Raw genomic sequence first — 17,405 nt, 5'->3', positions numbered from 1 at the left:
GCACGGGCGGAATGACATCTTGAAAAAGACGCAAACGCACCCGTGTTGCTCTTTCAGAAAATAGGACCGTCACCAGTGCCGGAGCACACAGGGGAATGACCGCGGCAACACTGAACAGAGAACTGAAACAGTGAAGCACTCACTTTTCCGCCCTCTAACCAGCCATCAACACACACAAACATTTAGAAATTTGTTGCTGTTAAAACAGCAGTTGAGAGCTCAAAGCTCGCGATCACCGCTGCACTCGCGCTGTAGAACACCAGCACTGGGAGAGTCTTCCTGAAGAACACCGACACACTCGCTCGTTGTAGACAACAGCACTCTCAGAGACATCAAACGATCGGCTCCGAAGCGAAAGGCAACTAGTGCGTGCATCCACTTCCGTATTTATACCCGCGCCGCGGGGGCGGGGTGTGTGATGCGAATCACGCACGCCAATTACATTGGCTCGTTCAATAGTACTCGAAGAAGACAGGCTCTCTAGCGAGATCCCATTTCAGTCGGCGTCGACTACGTCCGACGTTATCGACTGAAAGGGAACTACATGATTTTACACCTAGCTCACAATTCTTTATATATTGGAATATTATATGGTCATGTAATATTGAATGGATACGAAAATGAATCGAGGGGACATTATTATATGGTTCCTGGGCTCATACTAAGAAGTATTTTTTGGATGGGTTATTATTCTGTTTGATGTAGAAGGAAACGAAAAAGAAGGGAAAAAATTATTTGCATATGTGCCTATATTTGAATCATTTTTAATAATTTTGGAAGATTGTGCTGTAGCCTACATGCATTTATTTATCTGTTATGTTTGATTGTATTATGTGTGTGTGTGTGTACTAGCCAAATATTTAAATCTAATAGATATATACATAAACATGTTCAAAATAAACTAAACTAACTAACTAAAATTACTAGAACTGCAGATAGGCTACTCAAACGATTACAATCCTAAAGTAGGCTATTTTAAAGTCGATTTTAGACACTTCTTTTATCATGTCATATTGTAATTATATAGCGTAATATGTTATATTAAATTAATTATTATAACCACGTCCATGGGGCTGCTTTGACAGGGTCAACCACACACACCCACACTACTCTTAAAATGTTACTGTTATTAAACTGCACATATCCGTCTATATTGTTCATACTGCATACCCATGTGTTCTGCTCATAATGCTACTGTTAATACACTTCAAATATCCTTGGCACAGCTACTAGAAGATTTACAACTGTCAGTCAGGTTGCTCACGTGACATCTACGTCATCAAGCTCAGTTTGAGCCTGCGCTGAACGCTTGGCTATCAGGAAGTGAGTGCCCATGTTTGGCTTCAACTTTCTCCGTTGAAATCAACGGGGTCGCTGTGTCCATTTCTTTTACTGTCTATGTGAAGAAGAAGGGGATCATGACACACAGCTTACCCACTGAAATATCTTATCACATTCTCTGTTTTTATTGGCCATTTCTGGAGTACTATAATTCATGATCACTATATGCATATTCTAATGAAGTAATGCAGGTAATTCACGATTACTCATGTAGACATCTGCTTTATTCATATTTACTTCTTTTAAAAAGCAAAGAGCTCTTGATATGAGTTACACTATTCACATTTCAGACACAGTATTACCACTCATTTAAAATCTCTCGGTAGAAAAAAACATTGTCTGGTTCAAGCACAATAATAAGCTACATTCACTTCATAAATAAAGAAATAATACATAAAGGTGCACAGCACACACACATACATAGCCCTCCTGGTGGCTTCCTGTTTAATGAAGACTCATTCTCAAATTAAACTGAATATTGTAGTCCCTGACAAACATATTAAGGCCTCCTTCAAATCTGGTATTGCCCCTGGAGGAAAACATTGAGTCCGCAACGAGGGAATAATTCTTCTAGAGATGGCTTTCCATGGACCCTTTTCACATTTCCGGGGTTCTCAAAAGGAAAAGGCATCATAGTTGGGTAAACTTCTATAGTGGTGAACGTAAAATACAATATATATTTTTTTACGTTCTCATTTGCTCCAATAGCAAAAGAAAAATCCATGATAGCATTTCTATGACTTTCCAAAAGCTTCGAAATGTTGCCGTTACTCCCTCGATTGTTGTATTAGAAACACCCTCGCAACAGCGTTAACCAGTTTTCTGTAATTCAATGCCAAGGTAATATAACCCAAAGTAAAGTGTTATACATGTATTTAAAAAAAAAATGAAAATATAAAAAACGTATTTTGTTCATTCATAACTGTGTAAATGTCTCACCGTCAATGAAAAGGGTCCAAGGTTTTTCTTTTCGGTTTTACATCTTTCAGCCACCAGGGGGCAATCATACAATATTCTCTGTAATGGTGAGGGTTTTTGGAAAGGGCACAGTCATGCATTAGTGTAAAACTAAGCCCTTCCAATGTGCATATTCTGTTAAAAATAAGCAAATCAAGCAAAGCAGGGACATAGCTTGAAGATACATATTTGCTCGAACTAGTAAACAATCCATTGAACAATCCAAGCATCATTTACACTGTTGACCTATATGGTTCCTCAGCAAGATGACCTCTTGTTTAAATTAATAGTAATTAGTATGAAATTAAGTAAAATATTGAACTCATGTTAATAAATTAAATAAAGGATGGGGATTGTTTGAGTCGTGGTGACTGCTTGTAGACCCGGACGGCTCCAGTTAAACAGTGCATAGAGTCCTACATTATCAGCCTGGAGACTGACACGTGTATATACACACACACACACACACACACACACACACACACACACACACACACACACACACACACACACACACACACACACACACACACACACACACACAGTCCTGCTCATTCAAGAGAGGTAGTAGTTCATGTTTCTCTGTCTGTCTTTGTCCTGTCAGTTTGTTAAATCCATCCCCAGAGCAGCAGCCTCTTTCAAGGGGAGTGATGGATGCAGGAGCCCTTCTGGTGAAGCTCAATCTGGGCTTGAAATAAGCTCATCACAGGCTTCATTCCACTTCACAAGCCAAGACCATAATTTATTTCCAGTGTGTCTTAGGCCTTGTTTAGTAGGCCTGGGATAGAGTCCCACAGTCCTCCAAGCATGTAGACCTTGACCAATATGTAGTTCAACAGCAGCAAAAGGGTTTGTTTTATCCAAGGCTTGTCCGTTTCATAATCACATGCGTGAAGAGGTCACCGATTCGTAGAACAGCACATATGCATCGCTGCTGCGCACCTGGCTGGATGACATGGGGCTCACCCTGAAATAGAAATGATTTATTTTAAACGTTTTTTAAATTTTTATAATAATATTTCACAATATTATTAATACTCATTGTATTATTTCAAATATATATATATGTTAAACAAAAATACAAATATAATATAATATAATATCTAAAGACTTCTAAAGAATGCTGTTAAATACAGATCTATGTTAGGTAAAAAAATAAGATTAAAACAGTAATGCACATGCTTAGTTGGGTCATTCCTACAATTTGGTGGATTATTGACTGAACAGGTTTGTTGAAAACATTTTTACAATTCAATTATTCTTAAGTCTTGTCAGAGGGAGAAAATGTATGTCTATCATAAATACACACTGGTCAAGCTCAGGCTAATATAACATAAAAATCCTGACCAAATATTTCAAATTTCATGTTAACATTCTATGGCATTTGTCAATCCTGTTACAGGACATGTTTACAATGCAATGTGTAACAGGTGTGAAACACGTTTTAAGCTAATAAAGTCTATTACTAGCTAGGAAAGAACAACATGCAAGCAAAGGAAGAGTTTAAGAATCTATTTAAAAAAATAAACATTTTCATGTCCAGTATAAATTGACACAACAGGATGGACATGTTCTGTTTTACGCTTATATGTTAGCTAATATTGAGGAAAAGGGAGAAAAGTTTAAGACTGATTCTTACCTTGTTCCTAGAGTTGCTTTCCCTCCAAAATATTATGTTACTTCTAGCAATACAATAAATAGGGCATACTCTTAACATTTTAAAGGGCAAATAGCACCAATGTAACAGAATGGACTGGAGTTTGAGGGACATAAACTAATTTAATGGTTTTACACATTAAAATATGCATCATTTGTTTTAATTTTATGTCAGAGAGAATAAGTAAATATATTTAGAAATGTAGTCATTTAGAAATATGTATGTAAACCTTTTCCAAAGTGAAGTTGAGAAAGCATGAATCGGGATATGGGAATTTGTCTGACAAGAGCTGCAAAACAATATTCTTAGGTACTAATCATTATGAAATTGTGTTAATTGGGGTATATCTATGCATGGAAAACCATGCAGCAGTAAAGTTAAATCATATTTTATGTATAATATGCAGTATTGTTTCATAGGGACATAAAATCCACCAAACGGCAGGAATAACTCTGTTATAATCTTACTGCACACACCTCTTTTTTTTTTTTAGACATTTTGTCATATTGTCTAATTACCTGGAGTCATTGTACGTGTACCATTCTCCTGTAGAGGGACTGCGGCAATATGCTGTATAATGGCCACCCAAAGATGTACCAGTGTGATTGGACACAGCATACAGATTATAGACTGCATTTACTGTGAGTAGAGAGCAGGAAAGATAGAAGAGAAGAGAAACAACAACAATTAAACACAATTATCCTGGAGCTACAGTAAAAACCATATTGCTCAAACTACTGTACAGAATACAGGTGTCATAAATGATGATGCAGAACGCACCACTGTTATCAGAGGCAAATTCCCTGAGGTCCAGCTCTTTGAGGGGGAAGTTTACAAAGGTGGAGAGTTTGCTGGTTCTCACACGACACTCAGAGAAACGCTTCAGATCTGAGATAGTTATGAGTCAAGGGCAAACAAATACATGCTGCTTTTTATCCAATCCATAACTTAATGATGTTACGTATTTAATGCATCAATACATGATAGTAATAATGAATGCAATTCTTTATATTGTGGTTTTGTTTTAAAAGGATACGAAGCACCAAGATTTTAGGAAATTTCTGAATGGTAAATTTTTTAGAGCATTTCCTTCTGGATTTACATCTGTGGCATGTCTGCATGAAAAAAAAAAGAGGTTAGGATATGTCTATATACACTACATTACTTAACTAACTTCATTAATTAACATGAAATAACAATAAAAATACTTTGAAAACATTTCTTAATCTCAGTTAACGTTAATTTCAACTTTTACAAATACATTATTACAATTACAAGTGATCTGTTTGTATTACTTAATGGACCAATTGACAACAACAATTTGTATTTTTATTAACTAATGTTAACGAAGATTAAGAAATACTATAACAAATGTGTTGCTCATTGTTAGTTAATGCATTAACTGGGACCTTATTGTGAAGTGTTACCATATACTGTATATATAAAAACCCTTTTTACCAGAAAAAAAGTTATGATGTAAAATAAATAAGAAATTATTTATATCCTGCACTTGCTGTAACTCATCAAATAAGTAGATGTATGACAATGATCACTTAAACTACTTACTACAGACAGTCAAATGTTCTTAAATATTAAAATGTATACTTACTGGTCTCTCATTTCCATCTAGCACATCCTCCTTGGTGAAAAGTCGAAGACAATCAATCAAACTCACTTCTCCCGAAGTCTAAGGAAACGAAAAATAAAAACAACAACAAAATGAAACACACATGTTTACACAAACATGCTGCCATGTCAATAAGCTTGTATTTGAGTATGACCGTCTTTATATTAACCTTAGTAATAGGCAAGGACAGATCCCAGAACGGATCAAACACAGTTGAGCAGAAGCCACACTCGCTGCACGTCAATGAGCTTTTCAGCTGACCAACAAATAGATCTGTGAAGAAAAAAAAAAACACTTTATAACCAGAGCAGGGAACACACACACACACATACACACACACACACACACACACACACACACACACACACACACACACACACACACACACACACACACACACACACACACACACACACACACACACACAGCAAGACTGTAGCCGTTGTTAATATAGCAGGTCAACTCACCAACTACTTTGCTGTCCTCACTCTCCAGGTACTTGTTCCACATTCTCTTGCCTTTCTCGTCATCCCTGTAGATAAAACATATTTAATATAAGACTCCAGACATACTTCTCACTATTACTTGCAGATTGCAACAGTTAAACCACACACCACAGGTTATTCATCTGTTAGATCAATCACTATATCATATTACATCATATTTCAGCACAAAACTGAAACAAAGCAGTTATTAATATGTTCCCAGAGGCCTATCCTGTCTAAATCTGTTTAGAAATACATTATTAGCTTTCCTGAGGCCATGGCTAAAATTTCAGTGCAGAGATTATTCTTTTGGGGACTCTAAACCAAAACCTAATGAGCTCCCTCGACCACCATACAGAAACATTCGACGCAAGCATCAACTTCATGCTCCACACAAATAGCGCTCGGTGCAGTTTCTTTTAAAATACATGAAAAACAGTGATAATGACAGATATTATTACAATTTAAAATAGTTTTTTATTAAGAAAATTTGATGCTCAAGGAAAATTTATATTAATACCAACGATGAACAAGTTGTGCTGCTTAATATTTTTGTAGAAACCATGAAACATTTTTCCTGGATTTTCTGATGAATAGAAAGTTCAAATGAAAGACATTTCTTTAAAATATACACATTTTTCACCGAGCTTACATGGCGCAATGCATTCTGGGATTGCCTTCACGGTGAACAATACATGTGATGCTGCCTTAGGATTTGTCTAAAATGAGCTCTTATAAGTTGGCTTATAAATAATTCTTATAAAGGTCTTATAAATAAATTTGAAACATCTTAGCTTTAAACTATTGCTAATTTTGAAACCAGAAACATTGCTATTTTTTAAACAACAAACATGATGGGAGGGTTTTTAGAACCTGGTTGGTGTATCTACGTACGAGAGGTGATCAAAGTCCTCCATGCTGCTTCTGGGTTTCACTATCACTCTGTTTACTTCGTTATGGAGCCCATCCAGGAGAAACCGCAGGAACTCCTGAGCATCCTGCTGACTACACAACAAAAAAACAGAAGGGAAAGAAAGTATATTTTTAAGGGCGAGTTTCAGCTAATTCAAAACTACATTTTGAAGAAAACAAGTAAAATATGATGTTAGCATAATACAAAATGTTTTACTGCAGCTGTAACTTACTTGTAACCAACGAATCGAGGGGCATATTTCTGGATCTGCATTTTGAAGTCAGAAGGGCTGATAGCTTCACTGCTAGCAGATGTCCAAATAGTCTGAGTGAGCTTGGCAAACTCTGAAAACAGAAACACACGCCAGACATTTGACTAAGACACAGGACCCAAGGCTGCCTGGTATGCATGATGAAAACAAACGCTCTACAAAATATAAACCGGTAAATGCGCCTCTTACCGTCCATTAGCGCAGCTTTGGCCCTGCAGTTGTTGTTGAGGTCAGTGCGGTGCGAGTTACGCAGACAGTAGTCCCTCAGGTCATGAGTGTTGCTTAGACATTGCAGAATGGAGTTCATGAAACACTGCAGAAACACATTCAACAAAAGGCGAATTAGATGGTTACTCCGTTAACATAGTCTGCATTCAACTGAAATATTTATCATAACAAAACAGATTTTTTTTGTGTATTTCTCACATAAATCCACGTGTAACGGATTATTGAAAAAGATCCAAAATGAAACATATACATGTATGAACTGCATTTGCAAAATAGATTGTGTGTATGTCCACTTTAAAGCAACAGTGCACACAAAAGTATAGACATATTCAGTTCTCCAAACATCTTTTATGTTCCACAGATGGAAGTCTTTTGAGTTTTCACTGGCATAAAGGCGAGTAAATATTGACATAATCTTTTTTTTTTGCATGAACTATAAATGGAACCATACTGAGAAATACTTACAGTATTTCCTAGATTCCTCAGGCCCACCAGACCCTGAGCATTCTTTGAGTTCTACAAGAGAAAAACAGCAAAAGGGTTAGTGAGCTTTCTAAGATAACCATCGAATTCATGAATGACACTTGAGCTATACCAAAACATTTTTTAATAAATTTAAAAATGACTAAAGCAGATGACTCACTCAGGCCACATGATTTGTTTTGCACAGATACTGACAGTGAAGTGAAAGTGCACGTTTAAGAAGATAATTATATCTAATAGAGACTTAAGAGTTATTTTCATTGCATGCATGCAACAAAAAATAAAACTAAAAAGTGTTACTGATGATATAAAATTACATAACAGCATATTGTACTGTGCTGTACTGTATAATGAGTCTATATGGTATTATTATATAGTCTTCTGGAAAAATGTGTGTGAACTAACCAAAGTGTTCTCTCTGGTTTATTAAATGGCATGTTAGCAGATTTAGACAGAGACCCCTGCTGTTGAAGACTTGACACAAACAAATTATGCCCATCTGCCACACCACAACAAAAACAACTTTAAGTAATTTATTCAACAAGGGATGAATCATCACTGTTTGGTCAAATTTACTGTAATGATATATTAAAATCTTACAGAGGAAACTGTTTCACCAATCAAAATTCAGACAGCTGGGAATGATGATGATGATGTTGATGATGATTTCACATGTTTGATATTCTCAACATAAGTGCTCAGCCTGTTGACTATGACATAACACGGAGCGCCCCAGAGAACACGAACAATGCGTCAAGCAGTTTCTCAGTATGAATCTCACGCATGAAACTGACACACTCCGAATCAGTGATATCAAAGCCTGGAATAGCAGTGCTCATTCTCATTTGCGTCATTCACAGATTGCAGTGTTAACTATGTGATGTTACAATAGTGATTGATATGGTCGGCAGAACTCATCAAAGTTCCAAATTTGCAAACATCCCCTCGGACAGGTGATTTTGAAGATTGTGAGTGTTTAAGAAAGTGTGTGTGTTACTGAGATTCAAAATATGAAAGTTGCTGGTGTGTAAGGCGGCAGCCTTGAAAATTTGATTTGTTACAGCCAACTAAAACTAAATCTATTGAAAATCAATTAAATTAATATGAATATTAGAACCAAATTAATATAACATAAATTGAACATATAAAATAAAAAGCTAATTCAAAATAAATAAATGTTATAATAGTATATAAATAATACTAAAATATCATTCAAAAGTTAAAGATTGTGGTATTGGTATGCGCTCTACAGATGAGTCACTGGCTGTACAGTGTGCGACAGAACTGTATAGCATGTTGATTGCATCACATATTTTACACTGGTTGTTCACACTATGCAAAAATGCAATAACAATCCACCCATACACACATATGCAGAGTAGTGGCATAAATCTCACAAACCGAATACAATTTTATAAAATAAGAGGTGAACTGTTAACAGAAAAAAACATTTGAGCCATGGACCACTACTAAACAGTTCCATGTTATTATGATGGTTTTCTTGATACATCTTAAATATCTTTGAAGTAAATGCTATCATTTAAAGTAATCATTCAGTACCATGGTATATATCTAAGTATCTGAAAATATGAAAGATGGCACAAATTTGAGCTACTATAAACTGTTTACAAATGTGTCTCAAATAATCAAGGACACAAATAAAGGATGTTGAATAGATACATAAATGCACGTTAATGTATTAAAGAACTGAGCCTCTGGATACCATCTGATACCATCACTGTCACAATATGTTCGAACAGATCAGAAAACACTTCAATTAAAAGTTAATGAAGTGCACCAATCAAACACCTTCTATTGGCATCTCTGAGGAGGACAGACACATCAGGTTCAAACATGTTCAGCTGCGACTTATACCAGGAGTTTTTCTCTTATTCATATATACATCCAAACACCTGATATGCTTTTTCTTCCCTAAAGAAAATGAGAGAGGGGGAACAGATGGTCCAAGCCCTCACTCCGCTGCTGAGCCGGTCTCTGGCTTTCACATCCAGCCCTTAAACCAAACACATTGGTATGACAACAGCCAACACCCAGCAGCAGCCATGGGTACGGCAAGCGTAAGGAGTTCTGCCTTGAAAGTGATTGGGTAACAAGAGGGCAGTGGGATCTCACAATGGCTGTCTCTTCAAAGATCTTTGGAGGGCTGCGAGCTAATTGGCTGGCGCGAGTTAAAAGCCAGTGAGTAGGAACACTGTGTCCTGACCTTAGTTTCTGGAAGCCATGGCTGTCACCAACACAAGAACTCAATGTGCTTTGATGCCAAAAGGCTGGTCACATGCACTGAGACACATTTTATTCAAGCAGACTCATGAGGCTCAGTTCTTTAATACATTAACGTGCATTTATGTATCTATTCAACATCCTTAATTTGTGTGCTTGATTATTTTAGACACATTTATAAGCAGTTTATTGCAGGTCAAATTTGTCCCATATTTCAGTGCATACTGTTAAAAAATAAAGGACACATTTGGGACAAGTTGGGAAAACTGGAAGGAACTGTCTCATCAAAAATGGGACATCTGGTTGCCATAACTTAATCTCAATCAATGTTGATGATAAGCCACAACATTTCACTGTTATCTTGAAAATGATTGACAATCTAGATGGGCAGGATAGAGATTTCGTGTAAGGTGACAGACATGTGAAGAACAGGACCTTTGGCAATTCTTGGAATGTAATCGCTAGATACACATAACACACATTCCTTCAAAAAAGGCATGGCTTATTTAGGAGTCCATTTGTTCCTGAATATTACATAATGTTATGTTCTGATTTTTCATTGTTGCATAACAAACACTGGTTACACTGGGTAATGTGGTCATCATCACTCCAATAATTTATGTTAAGCCCCTTGAACTGTGTTGTTGTAAAATACTGCAAATAAGGCTTAATGTTTTCCTATCATTAAAAGCTACATAACCGTTTTAAATGAATTCTTAATCTTATGGATTATTCGCTGCCATTAACTGTTTCTGTTTCTGTATTGCGGGTTTTCAGACTAGTGGTTTGAGCATTACTTGGGGGTCAACTGAAAATTTCAGAGAAAATAAAGGTGACTTAATTTTATTTACAGAATTTGATTTAGTTTTGCTTTTTCTAAGACTGGTCAGAAATCATTAGATCAATCATTATTAATCTATTTACAGCCCTAGTTTAAACACTAACAATATTTGTTTGAGCCAAATAGTATATTGTTTATACTATACTGTATATACATCTTTATATATAATATATATAATTTTGTAAAAACATTATTTATTTATAAGTTTTCATCTCTCCTTCCTTGCAACATTCTTTCGAGTATGTATAAGGTTAAAGCTTTGCAGCCGTATTTATTGTGTAAGGAATAACGCATTTTCAGTACCATTTTACATCTAGCAGTACTTTGTTAGGTAAAAATTTGAATAAAAAGTTAATATTTTCTTGATATTATAATAATTTCTTTTTACTCACACATAAAAATGTAATGCTGTATAATTTAAAAAGGAAACAGCATATTGAGGGTTGTTGGCAGTGAAAGTTGTAATGACAAAATATACATAGAACATAGATATTTTGTCATTACAACTTTCACTGCCAACAACCCTCAATATGCTGTTTCCTTTTTAAATTATATGACAGCATTACATTTTTACGTATGAGTAAAAATAAATTAAAATATCTTGAAAATATTAACTTTTTATTAACATTTTTACCTAATAGAGTAGCCTACTGTTAGATGTAAAATGGTACTGAAAATGCGTGACAAAATATCTGCGTTTACACTTGGCATTAAAATGCGATCACCGTGATCCGATCAAGCAGATCGGATCATTAGCCAATCAGGACATTGTGCGTTTACATTTGTTCACATTAAGTAGCCTCTGTATCTGGATAACCGATCGGATTTCTGTTTCCTACCATAAATTAGGTCTGTGGCACGACACCAGATTAAGAGTAGCCTAGCCTAAAGATGATCCAAATTAAACAATGTCCCAGTTGCTTTCACTCACTCACTTTACTTTCAATCTCCAGTAATTAGATCAAATTATTTTTTTTGAAGGAAAGAATACTTCCAGAGTTGATCATACAAAAATAACTGGGTTGATCATGTTGAAGTCACATCGATCATCTGGGTTTAAGCTTATAGCGTGCAATGACTATAGTGACAGAAATTGAAGATTGATAAACATGCTGAAACAATGAAAACATTCAACATTTAAAACATTAGAAAAATTCCGATTCCGATTATTCTTCTGGCAAAGCAGCGTGCAGCTCTTCATTAAGATCATGACTGACTGTGATTGTACAGGCGACCGCCTCGTTCAGATAATGTTGCAAAATTAAAATGAAAAATTACACACATAGTAGGCTATCATGTAAGTCTAAATAAACTGTTTTAAAGATTGACGTTTATAGTAAGGTTCAAATAAGTTTAATTTCTTGTCTAAACTGCGTCTGGCCATTATTTTCTGACAGTCACGCGGGGAGACTGGGCGGGGATTTAAATTATGTCCACCTGTGAATGCAGACACGATGGCTGGATTGCGTTTACATTACACTGAGATCCGATCACAATGCGTCCTCGACTACCTCCGAACCTTGACACGCTGATCGGATAACATTCCGATCAGAAGCGCGTTTACACTTGTCTTTTCAATGTGTAGGCTATGTGGACAACATCCGGATACAGGTCGCATGTTAATGCCAAGTGTAAACGCAGCCTCTGTGCTGTATTTACAACATGACAACAACATTTGTTTAACGTATGGAATCTAGCTCAGTACTGAGAGTCATCTTAGTATGAATGTGTAGCACAGCACAAATCTGGCACAGAAAAAAGACATAAACATCTAAACAATTTGCCTTTCTGAGATAAATACCCTTATTAATTTAGAAAGATCAACAAACGTATTTACAGCACAAAGAGGTGGTGACATGCCTCTAGTTATGTAGCCTGAACAAGGTCTACATCACAGATGACTCAATGTCATCCGTTTTAATTACACTCTCAGCGCTTAATTGGTTTCCTGACTCCTCATGAATATGCGCGACGCAACAGCTAGCAGGTAGATGGCGTCAGTCACTCAACGCAAAGCCAGCGGCTTAAAACGCGACTAAACAATGACCGGAGTTACGTAACCTCGCTACGAACATTTACATTATTTATATATTATTGGCAGTGATACCGACGCGACAAACGCAAAGCTTCCGTATGAAGAAGCATTATGAGTTTGAAATCACACTTAAGTAAAAGCTAACATGTCAGGAGGACGCGACGCTGTTCAGTCGGCAAGGTCAGCGATAGCAGACATTGGGGAACAAGTCTGCAAGACTCAAATTCTTTAAATGCTAATACAAGAAATACGCTTATTTCTAATGTGAGTGTAGCTTGTTCCCTAAAAGGTAAACCTTAAAAACACAGGGTGTATGGATATAGGCTACTAGGCCTACCATATCAGATCGAATTGGCCTACATAAAAAAAAATCAGAATAAAATAATTATTTCAGTTGTCTTCTTCATATGAGCAAAGATGGCATGCGACTGTTGCTTATTGTTCACGTAGCTACGTCTTATAATTTTCTCACATCTCCATCAATTATTAGAGTCAATAATGTTTCTCACCCATAGCACATTTGGGATGTCTCTGGTTTTTGTCTATGTAATATTTTGTAGGCTACTTTTCTAAAATTTGTTGTCATGTTTATCTCCTCAGGGGTTTCTAAATTGCAAAACACCTATGTTGATATATCCTTTACAACCATTTCCTAAAATAAACAATATCAAAAACAAATCAATATTGTGAGGACGTATTGAGCTTCCATGCTCACTTTTATAGTTTACAAAGCCCCATATAGTGATTTTGATGGGTGATATTATGATTTTCACAGGGATTTTACACTCAAAGATAATCTGCTACCAAACTACCATTTGAGGTAGGAAAAAGGACGAGAAAATAGTTGACATGTTAAGTATGTTAAGTAGCCTAATAGTCTGCAGCATCACTACAAAAGCAATGAGGCGTGAGTTTGTGAGTGTTATAGTTGTACTTGTACTTTGAGTGTTCATTTTAATGGCTAAAATATTCTCAAATACTTCCTCTGATATTAACTAGTTTCACCTCTATTTTAGACGCAGTAGGCTATACATTAAGCCGAGATGATAACTTACGAGCTGCTAGTTAGGCTTACCTTTGCCTGGTTAATAAGAAGCCCCACAAACGTGGACACCAGCATAGAGCGAGACATCGTCGGACTTTTTCTGCGCATATCCTGTTTGATAAAGGGGAAAGCTGAAGCCGGCGGTTCCTCTGGGACAGTGACCGTGTACGACTGTCTTAAACTCGGCATTATGACTGGAGAAAACTAGCGAAATAAACGGCGCAATGTCTTAATATGACTTTACACCAAAGCCAGAGTATTCCTGCGTATCAGTAAAGATCCTTTTTTTTCTTGCAGTCTTTCTGATGGTCCCTTGTAGGCTATTCCTCAGGTGATATTCTTGTCATGAACTGTGCTCAGTAGGCTATATGTCCTTGGGCTCACGAGAGCTTAACATTCACGAATAATGCCGATGTATCAAGCAGGGCGCATACAATAAATATTGCAATAGATAAAAAGATACAGAATTGTACTAAATCGACTCGCGCTTAAATATTCCATACACAGGTGTTCTGTATTCAGCCGGTTGTAGTCCGGGTGCGCGAGCGCTGAACGTCAGATATAAGCAGAGCAATAATAATGAAAAAATCTGAGTGCTGTTTGATTTTACTCGGGCGAGCACACGCCCCCTCTGCACGAGAGAGACGTCACCAAACGCCTCATGCTCTCCTGACGTCACCCAGCAGAGGACAAGACCTTCCCATTCATCTGTGACAGCAGCGCTGAACACACAACCATATGGAAGGCTAAAAGGGCCAAAACGTATGAAACTGTAGTGTAAAAAACGTAAGTAGGTCTTAATTTAATTTACATGTTAACACGTCATCTGTAAAGAGTTGTATCCCTAAAAACTGTTTAGGTTATAACGCTCGTATATGGGGCATATAATAAGTAAAAAGAGATCGCTAGTTAATACCACTAACAAGGCTCAAAATAGCCCCAGATTAACACGGTAGCTTAATGAGGGTCTCTACATACAAACCGAAGCACTGAGAACTTTGTAAGTGTACAGACAGTTTAATAATAAAATAATTTATAAAGACTTTGTAAGTGTACAGACAGTTTAATAATAATATAATTTATAAAGATACTCCGGTCACTCAGGTCTGCGGCTGGGCCCGGAGGCGCAGAGACCAGGATTCGAGGAGTCAGGGCCTCGTTCCTCGTCTCTCTCCCTCCCCTCGCCACCGGGCAGCCCGCAGCAGAATGCCCACGAGCCTTCTCTGCCGTCTGACCCCCGGTGGAAGCAGGTTGGTGTCAAGCGCACACAGAACCTGCTCTCAGTCGCTGCAACGCCAGCAGAGCCGGGTCCCTGTCTTCCACCTCGCTGCCCCTCCGCGGGTACGCCGGTGGTTCGGGTGGGTTCGTTGGGACGGTATCTGGAAGCCTGGCTAGCGCTTCCGGGTCCGTCCCGATGGCTCATCCGCACCATTCGGTTCGGCTATGCAATTCAGTTTGCACGCCGGCCTCCCAAGTTCAGGGGCGTCCACTTCACCCTTGTGCGGTCGGCGGACGCCCCTGTCTTGAGGAAAGAGATCGATGTCCTGCTGGCGAAGGACGCGATCGAGCCGGTCCCTCCTGCCGAGATGAGGTCTGGGTTTTACAGCCCCTACTTCAATGTACCCAAGAAAGGCGGGGGGTTACGGCCAATCCTGGACCTGCGTGTTTTGAATCGGGCCCTGCACAAACTCCCGTCCAAAATGCCTACGCAGAAGCGCATTTTCGAATGCATAGGTCCCCAGGATTGGTTTGCAGCGATCAACCTGAAGGACGCGTACTTTCACGTCTAGATTCTTCCTCGACACAGACCGATTCTACAGTTTGCTTTCGAGGGTCGAGCGTATCAGTACAAAGTCCTACCCTTCGGGCTGGCCCTGTCGCTTCGTGTCTTCACGAAAGGCGCGGAGGCGGCCATTGTTTCCATGAGAGAACAAGGCGTTTGCATTCTCAACTATCTCGACAACTGGCTCATTTTAGCTCACTCGCGAGATGTGTTGTGCGATCACAGGGACATGGTGCTTCGGCACCTCAGCCGGTTGGGGCTTCAGGTCAACTGGGACAAGAGGAAACTCTGCCCCGTGCAGAGGATCTCTTATCTCGGTTTGGAGCTGGACTCGGTCGCTCAGACGGCGCGCCTCACGGAGGAACGCGTCCAGTCAGTGCTCACCTGCCTCAGGTCCTTTCGAGGCAGGACAGTGGTTCCACTGAAACAATTTCAGAGGCTCCTGGGGCATATGGCAGCCGCAGCGGTGTGGTAACGCCGCTCGGCCTGTTACATATGAGGCCGCTTCAGCGCTGGCTTCACGATCGAGTCCCGACGTGGGCGTGGCACAGCGGCACGTTCCGGGTCAAAGTGACCCCGCACTGTCGCCAAACCTTCTCCCCGTGGTCGGATCCTGCGTTTCTTCGGGCCGGAATGCCCTTAGTCCAGGTTTCCAGGCATGCTGTGGTTTTCATGGATGCCTCTGCCATGGGTTGGGGGGCCACATACAAAGGGCATGAAGTCTCGGGTCTGTAGACAGGGCCCCAGCTGCATTGACACATCAACTGCCTAGAGTTGCAAGCAGTACGCCTAGCCTTGCGTCGCCTCAAGGGGTTTCTCAGACACAGACACGTACTGGTCCGTACGGACAGCACTGCGACCATTGCGTACATCAACCATCAAGGTGGTCTACGCTCCCGTCATATGTCGCGACTCGCCTCCCATCTCCTCCTATGGAGTCAGAAGCATCTGAGGTCGCTTCGTGCCGTTCACGTTCCAGGGGAAGTCAACCGTGTGGCAGACGAGCTCTCACGGTTGCCTCCCCTGCCAGGAGAATGGCGACTCCATCCCCAGGCGGTCCAGCTGATTTGGAGTGTCTTCGGAGTCGCACAGGTAGATCTGTTTGCCTCTCCAGACACGACCCATTGCCAGTGGTTTTACTCCCTGACCGAGGGAACCCTCGGCACGGACGCCCTGGCTCACAGCTGGCCCCGGGAACTGTGGAAGTATGCGTGTCCCCCACTGAGCCTTCTTGCCCAGACTTTGTGCAAGGTCAGGGAGGACGAGGAGCAGGTCCTTCTAGTGGCGCCGTATTGGCCCACCAGGACTTGGTTCATGGAACTCATGCTCCTCGTGACAGCCCTTCCTTGGCCGATCCCTCTGAGGAAGGACCTTCTTTCTCAGAGACGGGGCACTCTATGACACCCGCGTCCAGACCTCTGGAAACTCCATGTCTGGTCCCTGGACGGGACGCAGAGGTTCTAGGTGGTCTACCACAGGCAGTGGTGGACACCATCAC

General features: G+C 39.4%; 1 protein-coding gene across 3 annotated transcripts in view; it reads right to left on the bottom strand.

Moving 5' to 3' along the window:
- Positions 1 to 1,547: 1,547 nt before the first annotated feature.
- The window catches only part of usp2b (ubiquitin specific peptidase 2b), a 66,005-nt gene continuing 50,147 nt past the window's right edge, over positions 1,548 to 17,405 (bottom strand). Inside the window, exons 1-12 of one of the 3 annotated variants that reach the window (XM_077231898.1) lie at positions 14,155 to 14,795; positions 7,945 to 7,995; positions 7,441 to 7,564; positions 7,213 to 7,324; positions 6,962 to 7,072; positions 6,050 to 6,114; positions 5,752 to 5,855; positions 5,565 to 5,642; positions 4,992 to 5,070; positions 4,736 to 4,843; positions 4,474 to 4,594; positions 1,548 to 3,265 (exon numbers count right to left, since the gene is read on the bottom strand). In XM_077231898.1, the coding sequence (XP_077088013.1) occupies positions 3,181 to 3,265; positions 4,474 to 4,594; positions 4,736 to 4,843; positions 4,992 to 5,070; positions 5,565 to 5,642; positions 5,752 to 5,855; positions 6,050 to 6,114; positions 6,962 to 7,072; positions 7,213 to 7,324; positions 7,441 to 7,564; positions 7,945 to 7,995; positions 14,155 to 14,313 (1,197 nt within the window). In that variant the 5' untranslated portion in view covers positions 14,314 to 14,795 and the 3' untranslated portion in view covers positions 1,548 to 3,180. Of the gene's footprint in view, positions 3,266 to 4,473; positions 4,595 to 4,735; positions 4,844 to 4,991; positions 5,071 to 5,564; positions 5,643 to 5,751; positions 5,856 to 6,049; positions 6,115 to 6,940; positions 7,073 to 7,212; positions 7,325 to 7,440; positions 7,565 to 7,944; positions 7,996 to 14,154; positions 14,796 to 17,405 lie in introns of those variants that run through there. The other 2 variants (XM_077231896.1, XM_077231895.1) reach the window with 2 other exon arrangements.

This window comes from Siphateles boraxobius, unplaced genomic scaffold (genome assembly GCF_051911475.1).
Source record: "Siphateles boraxobius isolate OS27281-9 unplaced genomic scaffold, OSU_SipBor_1 16, whole genome shotgun sequence".
NCBI lineage: Eukaryota > Metazoa > Chordata > Actinopteri > Cypriniformes > Leuciscidae > Siphateles > Siphateles boraxobius.
The sequence above is the reverse complement of the archived record's forward strand: the minus strand, read 5'-3'. Positions and strand labels throughout refer to the sequence as shown.